The sequence below is a fragment of the Aulonocara stuartgranti genome (assembly GCF_965226115.1).
Source record: "Aulonocara stuartgranti genome assembly, chromosome: 4".
NCBI lineage: Eukaryota > Metazoa > Chordata > Actinopteri > Cichliformes > Cichlidae > Aulonocara > Aulonocara stuartgranti.
In genome coordinates this window covers 33,287,112-33,304,175 of record NC_138942.1, presented here as the reverse complement: position 1 = coordinate 33,304,175, position 17,064 = coordinate 33,287,112, and the positions used below count along the sequence as shown (strand labels likewise).

General features: G+C 40.6%; 1 protein-coding gene across 2 annotated transcripts in view; it reads left to right on the top strand.

Annotated features, from left to right (window-relative positions):
- Window positions 1-15,946, top strand: part of LOC309704696 (beta-1,4 N-acetylgalactosaminyltransferase 2-like) — a 44,085-nt gene extending 28,139 nt beyond the window's left edge. The window contains exons 5-14 of one of the 2 annotated variants that reach the window (XM_082530076.1): window positions 4,836-4,942; window positions 5,205-5,242; window positions 5,478-5,544; window positions 5,882-5,995; window positions 6,087-6,173; window positions 7,438-7,602; window positions 7,704-7,885; window positions 8,362-8,505; window positions 14,192-14,420; window positions 14,537-15,946. In XM_082530076.1, the coding sequence (XP_082386202.1) occupies window positions 4,836-4,942; window positions 5,205-5,242; window positions 5,478-5,544; window positions 5,882-5,995; window positions 6,087-6,173; window positions 7,438-7,602; window positions 7,704-7,885; window positions 8,362-8,505; window positions 14,192-14,420; window positions 14,537-14,721 (1,318 nt within the window). In that variant the 3' untranslated portion in view covers window positions 14,722-15,946. The remainder of the gene's footprint in view (window positions 1-4,835; window positions 4,943-5,204; window positions 5,243-5,477; window positions 5,545-5,881; window positions 5,996-6,086; window positions 6,174-7,437; window positions 7,603-7,703; window positions 7,886-8,361; window positions 8,506-14,191; window positions 14,421-14,536) is intronic. The other variant, XM_082530077.1, reaches the window with a different exon arrangement.
- The last annotated feature ends 1,118 nt before the right edge of the window (window positions 15,947-17,064 follow it).

The following is a 17,064-nucleotide window of genomic DNA, read 5'->3' as shown; positions in this document are numbered from 1 at the left end:
ATAACAAAATTTCAAGAAGTGTCTCAATCTTGAGTAAAGTAAAACACATTCTGGACCACAAATCACTCCACATTCTCTATTGTTCCCTGATTGCACCGTATTTGAATTACTGTGCAGAGGTTTGGGGCAATACTTACAAATGTTCGCTATCATCAATCTTTATATTACAAAAAAGGGCCATAAGGATAATCCATAAAACTGGTTACAGAGATCATACAAATCCACTATTCTTAAAATCAAAAATTCTAAAATTCACAGATCTGGTTCATTTTCTCACAGCACAAATTATATATAAAGCAATAAATAACCTGCTTCCTGACAATATTCTAAAAATGTTTTCTAAAAGGGAACGGGGATACAATTTGAGGGGGGAATTAAATTTAAAACATCCTCGTATCCGTACATTAAAAAGTTTTTGCATCTCCGTGTGTGGAGTGAAGCTGTGGAACAGACTAAGTAAAGATATGAAGCAATGTCCAAGCATGGCGCAGTTTAAAAAGCGGTTTAAGGATATGGTTTTTACAGGGTACAGGGAAAAGGTAGAGATTTGATAGGGTGTTCTTGACTAATATTTTCATGTGTGTGCGCATGCACGGGTTTGTTGGTATGGATATATATATATAATTGTAGGCTGTGTATCCTTGAGGTGTTAATGGGGTTATTGAAAATGTGTATATGTGCGTATGTGTGTATATACGTATGTATGGATAGATAGAAACATATATGTGTATATATATGGGCAGGGATAGCTCAGTAGGTAAAGTGGTCGCCCCATGATCGGAAGGTCGGCGGTTGGAATCCACTTAACGGCTACCCTGAGGTACCCCTGAGCAAGGTACCGTCCCTACACACTGCTCCCCGGGTGCCTGCTTAGTGGGCTGCCCACTGCTTCACTGAGTGAATGGGTCAAATGCAGAGAAAAACAAGTAATTTCCCCATGGGGATCAATAAAGTATCCATTATCATTATTATTATTATTATTATTTAAAAATAAATAAATAAATAAAATAAAAAAAATTACACATAACATATAATGTAATTGCAAGGAGGTATTTCTGTAGTCTATTGATACTAGATAGTGGAAAAGGGGTGGGATTAAATAAGCTTATGCTTCTTCCTGCTCCTTTTTGAACATGGACGTTATTTGGAGTTGTGGTTGCTCGTTTTCCTTTTGTTTGCTTTGTTCATTTGTCTCTTTTAATTCTATTTTTTTTTATACTTTTTCAACATGTTCAAAATAAAGATTCAATCAATCAATCAATCAATTGTCATGTTGGAAGACCCAGCCTCGTTTCATCTTCAAAGTTCTCACTGATGGAAGGAGGTTTTGGCTCAAAATCTCACGATACATGGCCCCATTCATTCTGTCCTTAACACGGATCAGTCGTCCTGTCCCCTTGGCAGAAAAACAGCCCCATAGCATGATGTTTCCACCCCCATGCTTCACAGTAGGTATGGTGTTCTTGGGATGCAACTCAGTATTCTTCTTCCTCCAAACACGACGAGTTGAGTTTATACCAAAAAGTTCTACTTTGGTTTCATCTGACCACATGACATTCTCCCAATCCTCTGCTGTATCATCCATGTGCTCTCTGGCAAACTTCAGACGGGCCTGGACATGCACTGGCTTCAGCAGCGGAACACGTCTGGCACTGCGGGATTTGATTCCCTGCCGTTGTAGTGTGTTACTGATGGTGACCTTTGTTACTTTGGTCCCAGCTCTCTGCAGGTCATTCACCAGGTCCCCCCGTGTGGTTCTGGGATCTTTGCTCACCGTTCTCATGATCATTTTGACCCCACGGGATGAGATCTTGCGTGGAGCCCCAGATCGAGGGAGATTATCAGTGGTCTTGTATGTCTTCCATTTTCTGATGATTGCTCCCACAGTTGATTTTTTCACACCAAGCTGCTTGCCTATTGTAGATTCACTCTTCCCAGTCTGGTGCAGGTCTACAATACTTTTCCTGGTGTCCTTCGAAAGCTCTTTGGTCTTGGCCATGGCGGAGTTTGGAGTCTGACTGTTTGAGGCTGTGGACAGGTGTCTTTTATACAGATGATGAGTTCAAACAGGTGCCATTCATACAGGTAACGAGTGGGGGACAGAAAAGCTTCTTACAGAAGACGTTACAGGTCTGTGAGAGCCAGAGATTTTTCTTATTTGAGGTGACCAAATACTTATTTTCCACCCTGATTTACGAATAAATTCTTTACAAATCCTACCATGTGGATTCATGGATTTTTTTTTTTCACCTTCTGTCTCTCACAGTTGAAGTGTACTTCTGGTGCAAATTACTGACCTCTGTCATCATTTTAAGTGGGGGAACTTGCACAATCGGTGGCTGACTAAATACTTTTTTGCCCCACTGTATATACTATCTTGATAAACCGAGCAGATATTTGAAGTTTACACAGCTACATCCTCGCCTGCAAATATCTTAAAAGTTTATTTTGTGACCCAGAAAAAGTTATATTTTTTAGCCGCGCTCCTCCGCCATTGCCGCGTTTGAGTTTTGGACGGAATGCATTCTGGGATATTTAGCTGTACCAAGTCCACACAAGTCACCACCGATGCATGCTCAATAAAATGGGCGGAGCGAGAACAAATCAGGGAATTTTTCGCGTTCTCGGCTTGATGCGTACTTCGAATTGGAACAGTACTTGGTCTCTGACTGATGACGTATCATGAGTACATGAGAACACAAGTACGCATATTGAGAAAGGCCCAATATATTTAAGTGGATAAAAGGTAACTATAGTTAGAACCACAGGACAGCTTAAAGTCAGGAGCTGGGAGTCAAATGAGGTAAAAAAAAATCTATTTGCATTTAAAACAGTCTTTGATGATAGAGGCAACCCCGTCTCCCATCCCAGACAACCTGGGCTGTTCCAGCAAAGGTGCCACTTCACCAGCGTGAAGCTGTGTCTCAGTTAGGAACATAACGTCCAGCTTATTACTTCCCCTCCTATACTGTTGCCATTGCGACGAATAAAACTGTAATGGGTGAGCATACTCCGATAACATCGGGTAAACTGGAAGAAGGCAACGCTATTTGGCGGCAGAAAAAAGGTCTAAACAGCCGTGATCGCTAGTGGCAAGGACCCGCCGCATCCAAGTTCTGACTCGCGTGTGCTTCACAGATTGCACGCCATGTATACGTCCACTTTTTCAGCGCTTCCTTTCTAAAGGATTCCAGGGTGGATCACGTTGATGCATTTTATCTGGTACCGATGCCAGAGGCGGCAGGACTCCTCCAGATCGCTCACTAACGCAGGGGAGCATCAGCAGTGAGTCACGGATATTAAGAAGCGTCTGTTGCTTATACACCAACAAGGAGTGCATTTTTAAAGCTAGCAGGTACAGCACTATGAACACAATACATAAACATTTCAGAACTAAGAGACGGCATGCTGGCGCCATCTTGACCAGGCTTAAGACAGCAGGCTAACACATATAAAAAAACAAACAAACAAATTAACCGATGCACACAGCTACAGAAATGGAAGAATCAGAAGAAAGCATGTTGCTAGGACTGATCGGAGGCAAATTTCATTTCAAAAGACTACCCGACGGAAGCCTTGAAAAAAAGCTTGGTTTTGTGCAAACTGTGCAAAAAGGAGTTGGCATACCACCGAAGCACTTCAACCTTACACCGCCATCTAAATGCAAGGCAGTGAGCACAGAAACTGTGGGAGCTGTTGGCGCTAGCAGTTCGAGTACCAACAAAAGGTGTCAACAGCCCAAACATGATGAAATTACTGTTTTAAGGACCAAAATTAGTAAGTCAACACAGGACAAACTTACAAATTCTCTAGCAAAATGGATTGCTCGGGACTGTAGACTACTATCAGTGGTAGGGGGTTGGAAAATGTGCTACAGATTTAGATGAGGAAGCCCTGTGTAAAAGGGCCCTGAGTTTGTGCAGAGCAAAAGCCACCATCAGTGAGACAGACTTCCCGCTACAGTGGTGGTCCAGTTGATCAGTGAATCACCCACAGCTGTCTGTCCTGTCCTACAAGTATTCGATTAGTCCTGCCGCTTCTGTCCCATGTGAGAGACTGTTCTCACCTGCAGGTCACACAGTAACAAAAAAGAGAGCTGTGAACAGGCTAGTTTGTCTAAGTAACTGGCTGCAAGAGACAGACAGTAAATAAGAATGGAGGTAATGTGCATCCATTGTTTTTTTTTTTTTTACTAAAATGTTTAATAATCACACTGTTTTAGCCAAATGTACAGAATAATGTTGGCTCAGAGTTTAAAGGTGAAGCTGTTCAAATAACCTTTTATGTTTCTGCCTTATTTTTTTTAGGATGAAAAACTGCACTTTATGTTGAAATATTTATTACTATTATTTAAAGACGAATATTAAAATTTACTTAAAGTACATTAATCCTAACAATAGAAAGATACCCTGGGTATGTTGATCTCACTTTGTAGTATAGGGCCCAGAAATGTATGACGTTGACACACAGAATAGGGGTCTAGTCACACCAGCTCTTAAAAAGTGAGAAATGTTGATCAGATATTGATGAAGGGGCAAGGCAGCAACCAGCAGTTGGGGCGGAACCACATCTAATATTACTAAATCTCAAAAGCTAAAAAAAACATAACTCAAGAGGTGTTTAACTATTTTCATTTTTTTTAGCCACACTGAAATGATTCCATGTTTGTTGAAAACACATGCTTTATTTCCCATATGGATAAATGTATTGCTTATCCAATAATGCCACTACTTAGATTGACCTTTGGCCTCATAGTACTTATTTGCTGCTTTGTAGTCATTATACTTGATTAGTCAAAATGATCTGTGTTTGCATACACCTCATTTCTTCCACAGGACAACTTCTGTACTGTCCAAGCTGCTGTTTGCTTTGCCCAACTCTCCTCTGCAGTATCCAATCCAAGGTTACACAGTACAGCCCTTGTCCTCCTCTGTCATACCAGGTGAGACATGAAGAAATACATAGGTAATGAGTAATAAAAGAGATCACGCCAAATAAGGCACTGCAGCATGTCATATATTATCAAACACAATTTCAGGGTAGAGCTACCATGGTTACAGACAGGAAGGTGGATCTCGATTTTCACATGTTCAGTCACTTCCTTGATCATTTGCCTTTTTAATTTATAAGGTCAATATAACCACTGACGTATCTATTTCTTTCCATCATGGGATGCTGTCACAGTGTGGTCATTTTAATTTTAGGTTTACAGCTGCATGCAGGAAAAAGAAGCAGCTACAAGGTTAGTGTCATAAAACAGTTCAGCTTGATAGGCAAATCTCACCAAACTCTGTTAGAATAATAGAGGTGCAAGATGGGTATCAAATATTTCTCCAAAGGTAGGTCTGTATGTTTCATTTAAAAAACAGTGAACTTCAAGGCTGCCACTGTAGTATTTCTGCTTGGTGAAACTTTAAATTTCCTCAAGTATGACTACTTGGAGTACTTTTTAGTTTATTCAGATTTTTCTATTCTAGGTGGTCTTAAAAGTCTCTAAAGGTATCCTGACCACAGATATTCCACCAGCAGAGGTCACAGTCGAAGGTGAGATTATACTTCTCATCAGTTTATATACAAATTGGTGACAAAAAAAGCTAGAACTCCTATACTAAACAAATCTGTTATTTTGTGGAGGTTAATTTGTTGGCTTGATTTGTGTCTGATATATATCTTAAAAGGATGGGTCACTGCAAATCAGGAATAAATATGTTCTGAGTCATTAACTTTATTGTATGGTAGAACATTTATGTCCTGAAAGTATGAATAGGGCATGGAGGGGTCACTGCATGATATGATGGGTTTGATATGTTATGACATTCACAATCAAACTTCAATCTAAAGAAGACACTGGAATGAAATGTTGTGAAATTGTAATTCACAGGTTCTGGTGAGAAAGAATTGATAATCAAGTCCAGGAGCCTGGAGCTGCTCAATGACGTGCTGGTCAAAGTGTCCTATACTAGCACAGTCTACCATATCAACACTGGAGACCTTGGTCTGCATTGTCTGGGAACTCAGAGTCTTGTCTTTTAAGCCCAAATCTTCTTTTTAGTGTACAATAAGTATTTTTTCTTTTTCTTTTTTAGTAACTTTCCAGTTTGAAAACCATGAAGCTGTGTTCGCTATTGCCATCAAGCAGCCTCATGTACCAGTCCTGTATGACATGGGGACAGGTAGGAATCTATTTTTCAAACAAGGGTATTAAAAAAGAGAGAGAGAGAAATGCAGGAAAACCATGAATTTTATGAAGGTTCTTTCACAGTATATGCCAACCCAATTTGTCTGTGAAGGTTCTCAGTCATCCAGGTCATCGTAGTCAAAGGAGCTTGCAAAGAAAAGCGTCTGGACTTCTTTAAGTTACTTGAAGACGTTTCACCTCTCATCCGAGAAGCTTCTTCAGTTCTAAGGTCAAATGGTGGAGAGTCCCAGATATAAACCTAGTGGGAGTATCCCCCCCACAGAGGGACAAAAGGACCCCCTGATGATCCTCTAATCGCCTGAGCCAAGGTGTGAAACTGGGTGTGGGTCCCAATCAACCAGAGTTTAAGGTGTGTTCATTGTGAAACCTGGCCCCACCTTATCATGCGAATTCCTGAGATCAGATGGCCCAGGATGTGACTGGGCGTTAAGGCGTCTGGGAAGGGATCTCAAAACTGGATTATAGATGGCAGAGAGTTGGTGTCGTAAACCCCCGCCTCTGTTCAAAGATGGTCGCTCACAGTGGACATAGATGGCTTCTTTCACTCCTCTTTCAAACCATCTGTCCTCTCTGTCCAAAATGTGAACATTGGCATCCTCAAAGGAGTGTCCTTTATCCTTAAGATGCAGATCATCATCAATCATCTCCCAGACTACACAAGACAACTGACACCCAGGTTAGGTTTATTCTCCACCTCTCCTATGTCTCTCCCCCACCTGCAGAGTGCACTCCTGCAAGGATGGAACAACCTCCCCGCCAGTTGGAGAGCCCCCCAGTTAGGCCGATGCACAAGAGGCCCCCTGCGCCAGGGCTGAGCCCCCGTGTGTTGTACAATCTCACCAGGTCTAACCTGGGTCTCTTTCGGGTCTCCATCCATCCATCCCATCCCATAGCGGCGCTGGGTCATGGGGGCAGCAGCCTAAGCAGTGAACCCCAGACCTCCCTCTCCCTGGTCACATCCTCTAGCTTGCTAAGGGAGCGGCTAGCCACCCTTAGCAAGCTCATTTCTGTCGCTTGGATCTGCTCAACAATGTTCTCAAACGAAGTCAGCAGCGCTCCATCCGCACTATACACAGTGCAGGTAGAGCACTGCCTTCCCCTCCTGAGTCGCCAGAAGGTTTGCCAGAATCTCTTCAAGACAGTCCAAAAGTCTTTTTCCATGGCCGCTCTGAACTGCTCTCACACTCAGGTTTTTTGCTTCACCCACTGCTCAAGCCGCGTTCCGCTTGGCCTTTCAGGGTCCTCCGGAGTCCCACAGGCTAACCAAGCCCGACACAACTCATTCTTCAGCCTGGTGGCTCCCTTCACCTCTGGTGTCCACCATTTGGTTCGGGGGTTACCACAACAACATGCAACAACGACCTTGCTGCAGCACTTCAGTGTAGTGGCTTCAGCAATGAAAAGTTTGGTGTTCAATTTGCACAGTTTGCACAAAACTCATTCTACTCTGTAGCAGATGATCTGTCTTATTTTCTTGAAACATTTCTTTCCTTCTGTCTGTCAGATATCAGCTCTCAAGTTACCATCGCCACAAAGACCTTCCTGCGGTACGAACAGCTGAAGGTCTTGTTGGACAGTATCCGAAAATTCTATAGCACCATAAAAGTTATTGTTGCAGATGACAACTTTGAACCAGAGCACATTACCGGAGAAAACATCCAACATTACATCATGCCTCCAGCACAGGTATGCATAGACATTTAGAACTTAAGATTGTGTGTTTTGTGGGTTTTTTTTATTCACACTCAGTTTTATCAGACATCTTGGACAGAGCAGTATAATTATTGAAGGATTTATTAAAAAATATAGGATTTTATGCTTTTTTCTTTTCTAGAATTAGACTTTAAATCACTCATCCCCTAAATATAAGAAGAGTGGAGAGGAAATGCTCAGTGCATCACATGAAATCCTCCAGTAGTCTGAGGGTAGTGAAGTGTGCCTTCATCCAGCCCTACGAGTAAGCTTTTAGAAGAAACGTTTTGCAGCTTTTAAGATTAGACTCCAGAGTTTTGGATTAGTGATTTTAGAAACTTTCAGAACAATCTGATAATATTGAATTACAATAGTCCAGTCTAGAAGTAATGCATGTCACAAGTGACTACTTACAGCTCAGAGGGTAAAGGACCATTAAAACAGACTGTAAAAGATGTTTTCATCCTCAGGGCTGGTTTGCAGGCAGAAATCTGGCTGTTTCCCAGGTAACCACCAAGTACTTCCTGTGGGTGGATGATGACTTCTTGTTTACAGAGAAGACAAAGATAGAGAAGCTTGTGGAGGTGATGGAGGCGGTCCCTGAACTGGATGTGGTGAGAATGAAATAGCTCATGTTATCTGATTATGTTTTCTTCTTTAAATAGAACACTAACTGATCTATGTACATAAAATATATATATCCATTTCTGTTAACAGTTGTAAGCCCCCCCCCCCCCCCCCCTCAAATTTGCTGATCATTTTCATCACTAATGTGATCTAGGTTCCTGCAGAATTCTGCGTTTTTGTCAGATTTTTTTTTCTTCTTTAGCTAAATCAGATGTTTAGTTCCATCATCTGATCTGTCTGCTAAACCGCTCATCTTCTTTGCTCTCTTTTTATGCTCAATAAAAGAAGGATTTAGCAAGTGGAACCTCAAAATTTAGGAAAGATGAGGATCTTCTGATTTAATCAAAAACTTGTTATTTATGTAGCCATTTTAAACAGAGGCAGCTACTTACGTAAACACACCACTACATCATCCAGTAAGTGCTAAAGTCTTCTCTGTAAATTCCCCAGTTGTACATTGGAATTTTTTATGGTTTTATTTTCTAACTGGTGATGTACACAGCTGTAAAACGTTATAAGTTGTGTCAGAAAAGCAAAGAACAATTTCACTGAAGAGCTCTGCCCGTTGTCAACCTGAATTTGTAAATGCGGTTGTGGGTCCTCTGTGTGATTCATCAGCAACAACAGAAGGAAACTATTTCCATTACACTGATCCATCACATCATAGAGCCAATGGAATGCAATGTCTTCCACTTAGCAGAGAATCTTATTTTCTTTCAAGATACAGCTGTAGGAAACTTAAATAAAAACCTTTTATTTAGTAGAATATGCTAAATTCACAATCTGAAGGCCAACTCTACCAGAGAACGTCAGGAGAAGTTTAAACGATCAGCTCAGTACTTTCAATAAGTGCTTCAGGATCGAAATCCTCTCTTTTTACATTTAAAAAATATATATCTGTACTTTCCCAACCAGATTTTTGGAAATAGAAAGTCAGTTTTCTGTATTGAAGTGTATTTGTGATTAGTCACAAAAACACATAGCCCAAGAAGAAAAAATGTTCCCCCAAAGGTTCTTTAAACTCTGAAACAACTTGAAACTAAGATAAAGAATAAAAACAGCGAGGGATCATCATCATCATCATCATCAACAACTTTATTTATAAAGCACTTTAAAACAACCGCAGCTGACACAAAGTGCTGTACACTGGAACTGTAAAATAAAATTACATGAGATATAAGTAAAAACCAAATAAAAGAAGAGTGAAATCATTAATTAAATAACTACTTCAATTAAAAGAGAAACTAAGTCTCACTGAGGTTAAAAGCCAAGGAATAAAAGTGGGTTTTAAGACGTGATTTAAAAGTGGACAGTGAAGGGGCCTCTCTAATGTGCAAGGGCAAATTATTCCATAATTTTGGAGCCACAATAGAGAAGGTCCTGTCCCCTCTGAGTTTCCTCCTGGATCTCGGTACCTCCAGGAGCAGCTGGTCACCTGACCTGAGAGACCGACAGGTAGGGATGGGTATCGTTTAGGTTTTATCCGATACCGGTGCCAAACCGGTACTTTTGAAACGGTGCCGGTGCTTAAACGGTGCTCAAACCGGTGCTTAAAGAATGGAGAACACAAAATTGGTCCAAAAACCTCTCATGTTGTTTTTTTGTAAAAAGATAACAATGTTAGCCTTTTCTGCAGCTATGGGGCATATATGGTATCACTCTTGGCTAGAAGCAGTGCTTAAACAATGGAAAAAACACAAACTTTGTCCAAAAACCTCTCATGTTTAACTGTTTCCCACTTTTTCTTTGGTCATTTTAGCCTTTTTGGCCAGGGTGAAGGGCGTATCTGCCATCAAACAAGAAGACAGCCGCATGTAGCTATGATGATGTTTGCTAGTTCACCTTACATGCATTAATGTAATAACGTGGTTAGCCTACTCAATGTAAATTACACACAAACAACATTAAGCTACTCACGCAGAGAAGAACGGCTGCTGCTGCATCATCATCCTCATCATTTCTGCTACACTGGCAGGGCTAGGGGCCAGGACTCTACTCTTCGGGTTTTTGGGGGATGTTGCATAACAGGCACCACACCCGCAGTAGATGTGCACGGTGTGAGGTCTTGCAGCAAGCTATCAAATACGGCGCATTTCTCGGCTTTTAAAAAAAACGCTATGCGTCGCCAGGTGTTTCATCGGATTCTTGGTGTTACCTCCTTTGACAGTATCACAGTATCAGCTTAAAGCACTTGTTGCAGGCTGCTGAGTTTGCATATTTTGCTGTGAAGTACAGCCAGACTTTTGACCGCTTTGCCTTGGGCATTTTAATCTGTAGCTCTGCTCTAAAAGAACGTACGTACCTGGACCCGCCTACTATCCTCGGAAACGTAAAATGATTGGCTAGAATCTACAGGGAGTGCAGAATTATTAGGCAAATGAGTATTTTGTCCACTTCATCCTCTTCATGCATGTTGTCTTACTCCAAGCTGTATAGGCTCGAAAGCCTACTACCAATTAAGCATATTAGGTGATGTGCATCTCTGTAATGAGAAGGGGTGTGGTCTAATGACATCAACACCCTATATCAGGTGTGCATAATTATTAGGCAACTTCCTTTCCTTTGGCAAAATGGGTCAAAAGAAGGACTTGACAGGCTCAGAAAAGTCAAAAATAGTGAGATATCTTGCAGAGGGATGCAGCAGTCTCAAAATTGCAAAGCTTCTGAAGCGTGATCATCGAACAATCAAGCGTTTCATTCAAAATAGTCAACAGGGTCGCAAGAAGCGTGTGGACAAACCAAGGCGCCAAATAACTGCCCATGAACTGAGAAAAGTCAAGCGTGCAGCTGCCAAGAAGCCACTTGCCACCAGTTTGGCCATATTTCAGAGCTGCAACATCACTGGAGTGCCCAAAAGCACAAGGTGTGCAATACTCAGAGACATGGCCAAGGTAAGAAAGGCTGAAAGACGACCACCACTGAACAAGACACACAAGCTGAAACGTCAAGACTGGGCCAAGAAATATCTCAAGACTGGTTTTTCTAAGGTTTTATGGACTGATGAAATGAGAGTGAGTCTTGATGGGCCAGATGGATGGGCCCGTGGCTGGATTGGTAAAGGGCAGAGAGCTCCAGTCCCACTCAGACGCCAGCAAGGTGGAGGTGGAGTACTGGTTTGGGCTGGTATCATCAAAGATGAGCTTGTGCGGCCTTTTCGGGTTGAGGATGGAGTCAAGCTCAACTCCCAGTCCTACTGCCAGTTTCTGGAAGACACCTTCTTCAAGCAGTGGTACAGGAAGAAGTCTGCATCCTTCAAGAAAAACATGATTTCCATGCAGGACAATGCTCCATCACACGCGTCCAAGTACTCCACAGCGTGGCTGGCAAGAAAGGGTATAAAAGAAGAAAAACTAATGACATGGCCTCCTTGTTCACCTGATCTGAACCCCATTGAGAACCTGTGGTCCATCATCAAATGTGAGATTTACAAGGAGGGAAAACAGTCCACCTCTCTGAACAGTGTCTGGGAGGCTGTGGTTGCTGCTGCACGCAATGTTGATGGTGAACAGATCAAAACACTGACAGAATCCATGGATGGCAGGCTTTTGAGTGTCCTTGCAAAGAAAGGTGGCTATATTGGTCGCTGATTTGTTTTTGTTTTGTTTTTTGTTAATGGAAAATTGTATTTAGTAGTCAGTATAATCTTTTAGTGATATAAGTTTGCATATGGTAGAATACTGCATGTAGTTATTTGTATTAGGAAATATTCAACCATGTATACTTAGAGGCATATAATCAATTGTGTGTGATCTCTAACAGGCTGCAGGCTTGGTGTGCACTCCAGGAATGCACCCCCACGTCCTGGGAGCATGAGAGTTCGTACCTTGTTTTATTGTTTTACGGTAGGATTAACGTAGCTATGTCTGTTTTAGTTTAAGTGCTTCTTTACATATGGATGAACTGCTGGACTTCCTCACCATGTTATCTAGGGTGAGGGGGAGACTACCCTTTCCTGACCAAGGACGTACCTTTTGTGCTTTCATGACCCTTTGATCAGCAGGACACACACACACACACACACACACACACACACACACACACTGAAGTATAAATAAAGACGGGGCAGTGCTCAGCGCGAGTCTCAGTCTGGAGGCTGCCCTTGCTAGCAAGAAGTTCTGTGTGTTTCTCTTCTCTGAGTCTTTACTGAAGAAGTGTTTTAGAATATTTTCCCTAACATTTTTGAATGTCAGAAATGTATATTTGTGAATGTGGAGATGTTATATTGGTGTCACTGGTAAAAATAAATGACTGAAATGGGTATATATTTGTTTTTTGTTAAGTTGCCTAATAATTATGCACAGTAATAGTCACCTGCACACACAGATATCCCCCTAAAATAGCTAAAACTAAAAACAAACTAAAAACTACTTCCAAAAACATTCAGCTTTGATATTAATGAGTTTTTTGGGTTCATTGAGAACATGGTTGTTGTTCAATAATAAAATTATTCCTCAAAAATACAACTTGCCTAATAATTCTGCACTCCCTGTAAAGCGTATCACAGCTCAGGAAAAAAAAGCACCGAAATAAAGCACCGAAATGTGCGCTGCTTTTCGGTCTGGTTACTACCGTTTATGATGGCACCGGATACCGGTACCCATCCCTACCGACAGGGTGTGTGGAGATGAAGAAGCTCAGAGAGGTAAGGCGGGGCAAGACTGTGAAGGCATTTAAAAACAAATATAAGAATTTTAAAATTAACTCTAAAAGACACAGGCAGCCAGTGCAGAGAGGCTAGCACGGGGGTTATATGCTCTCTTTTTCGAGTTCCTGTTAGGAGTCGTGCAGCCGCATTTTGAACCAGCTGCAGACGTGAGAGCAATGACTGACTGACCCCAACATAAAGTGAGTTACAGTACTATTTTCAAAAGTAATTAGTTACTTAGTTAGTTTTTAAAAGCGTGATACACAACCTGAATAAAGCAATAGACCTTTCAGACCAATTCTATTTTTTCTGCATAATCCATCATATAAAATGTCATGAAATGAAAAATGATCTTTTTAAAAATTGTTTCATTAGTTTTAATCTTTCATCTCTAATCTCTTTAATATACAAGTAAAACACAGCAGAAAATAAATAAAATTAAAGACTCAGCAGCACTGAGTCCTGTCGCTCTTAAATCTATTTTAACCTGTTTAGCAGGAGTGGGGCTGGTTGAGGGTTTGCCCGTTGTCGCAGCAGTCATGTCAGTGGGGTGGTCCGGGGATTTCTCTGTGAATGTCACATTCCTGCGGCAGCGTGCTCAGTGTTTGACAGATTTGAAGTTAAATTTTTCTCTGTAGAAAGAACGTTTCTTCCGACGCAGAGTAACAGCGGACGCTAATGGTTTTGTCACTTTTTACAGAATCAAACTCAAAGTAATGTCAGTACTTCCGCACTTTAAACCCTGCATGGTCGTACTCTCCCCCGCACTCCATATTGTTCATTGTTAATCTGCACACGTCTGTTGCTTCCACGGACATGCATGCTCTTACGTCATTGTCATGAGACACTCTCACAAACAAAATCACAGTTTAGTAACGCAATAACGTGTTAATGACTTTTTTTGCAATAGTAATCCCTTACTTTACTCATTACTTGAAAAAAAGTAATCGGATTGGAGTAACATGTTACTGCCCATCTCTGTTCATGACAATATTTATAGCTCACTCTTCGGTTTCTCTTCTTTTTAGGTTGGTGGGTCAGTAAAAGAGAATCAGTTTTATTTCTCTCTTATCTATGAAGAAGGAGAAGAAACTGAAGGTGGCTGCTTATACAGGAAGTCTAATAAGAAATTACATTCAGTTCCTGGTTACCCACAATGCTTTTTGGCCAGTGGAGTGGTCAACTTCTTCCTGGCCCGTACAGATGCTGTACAGAGGGTGGGTTTTGACCCTAAGCTACAGCGGATAGCACATTCAGGTAGGTCCAGATCTCAGTTTGGTTTAAAAGTGACAATAAGGGGGGGCTTCCAGTTTTGCTGAGCTATGATAACAAAATGTTTTATTTTAAAATACTTGTTGTCTTTTTTAATCTAGAGTTCTTTATGGATGGCCTGGGCTATTTACTTGTTGCCACTTGTGGTGATGTATCCATTGACCATCAACATGTAGCCAGAAGTGCTCGTTATCGCAAGTTCAGAAATCCTAGAAAGGATGACTCAGAATTCAAATTGCAGCTTCATTTCTTCAAAAACCACCTCAAGTGCATCAAATATGGATAGAAGACCTTAAGAGAACATCGGTGAACTGGTTGTAGTTATATACTGCACTTTATTTTACTCAGAGCAATGCTTTCATAGATATTGCTTTGCCTGTAATTGTTAATGTTTCTCATAATACATTCTACTATACTGTATGCTATAATAAGAAGAATTCAAATTGGATATTTCCAAATATTCCGAATAAAACCAAATTCAATAAATGTTATGTTGTTGATGAAATAAGGACTTTGAAGTTTGGAAGTCACCATAGCATTTATGCTAGAACAAGTTATTGGTTACTCATTAAGTTATCGTTATAGTGAGTTATAGTTGTTGAGAAGTTATTGTTATAAAGTTACTGGTCACTTTCAGCAACAGGTAAAAACATTAGAGAAGAAAATTAGGGGCTATAATTAATTTTCATAAGTTTTTAGTGAAAAATCTGTGCATCTCAACTGTTTTTTTTGTACAATAACCTTTACATTAAACTACATAAAACATAAAAAAATTAAATAATATTAACGCCATGCAAAATGTATTTTCACATTATGAATGTGTTCCAGCTTATAGACCCTCATAGTGTGTCTTTGGGGAATCTTACAGTGGAGATTAATAAAATGAAGCCCTTTTCATGTGCACTGAATATACTGCCAGTGAGATTTCTAAATGAAGTTCGTGTATCTGTATAATTCTTCAAATAATTGTAACCTCTTCTGAGAAAAACCTCTCTTAAGTCCTTGGAAAATTTCACAGTTTTAGAGATTCCAAACTTCTCGTACGCTTTAAGAATGTAATAATTAGCTGTATATATAGAACACCTGGCTCTAGTATTCAAGTATTTAATGACTTCATAGAGGAAATGTTCTCTAAAACAAATCAAAAAGTTGTGTTTATCTGTGGTGATTTTAATATTGACCTGTTGAATCCGAAAAAGCATAAAATGACCGACGAATTCCTAAACACTATGTACAGTTTGAGTTTACATCCTAAAATAACCAGGCCTAGCAGAATTACACCATATTGTGCCACCTTACTTGACAATATTTTCACTAACAATATGGAAAACAACATTGTGAGCAGAATATTAATTAATGACATCAGTGATCACCTACCAGTTTTTGCAGTTCATGACACTAATTATAAAAAAAATCAGCATGAAGAACAACTGAGATACAGACGTGTAAGGACAGAAGAAACTATGAATGCATTTAAGAACGATCTATTAAATCAGGACTGGGACAATGTGTACAAAGAAACTGATATTGATATTGCATATGGCATATATACATATATATATATATATATACATATATATATATATATATATATATATATATATATATATATATATATATATATACATATATATATATATATATATATCTATATATATATCCACAACCTTGATTGAGATTTTGGCTTTAGATTAAAATTCCATTTCCATTCCCGCAGGCCTTTTCCTTCTGTTGCTGTGGCTGGATGTTGATGTAAAGTTCTTTGATTTCCTTCCTGATGGTTCGAACAGCAGCAGCTGACATGTCTTTAGCCAATTTGAAAGGTAGAACTCCAGCAACATAAGCTCTACCAAATTTTGTATTGTTCGATACATATGCGTACCGAACCGAAAGCACTGTATCGAACGGTTCAATATCGATACGAATATCGTTGCACCCCTAATATATATATATATATATATATATATATATATATATATATATATATATATATATATATATATATATATATATGTGTGTGCACATGTATATATATATGTGCACATGTACATATATATATATATATATAAACACCCAGCACGCCCCTGCGGGCGGTTTTATCCTTCAAGCTCAGGTCCTCTACCAGAGGCCTGGGAGCTTGAGGGTCCTGCGCAGTATCTTAGCTGTTCCCAGGACTGCGCTCTTCTGGACAGAGATCTCCGATGTTGTTCCCGGGATCTGCTGGAGCCACTCGCCTAGCTTGGGAGTCACCGCACCTAGTGCTCCGATTACCACGGGGACCACCGTTACCTCCACCCTCCACATCCTCTCGAGCTCTTCTCTGAGCCTTTGGTATTTCTCCAGCTTCTCGTGTTCCTTCTTCCTGATATTGCTGTCATTCGGAACCGCTACATCGATCACTACGGCCGTCTTCTTCTGTTTGTCTACCACCACTATGTCCGGTTGGTTAGCCACCACCATTTTGTCCGTCTGTATCTGGAAGTCCCACAGGATCTTAGCTCGGTCATTCTCCACTACCCTTGGGGGCATCTCCCATTTTGACCTCGGGACTTCCAGGTTATACTCGGCACAGATGTTCCTGTACACTATGCCGGCCACTTGGTTATCGCGTTCCATGTATGCCTTGCCT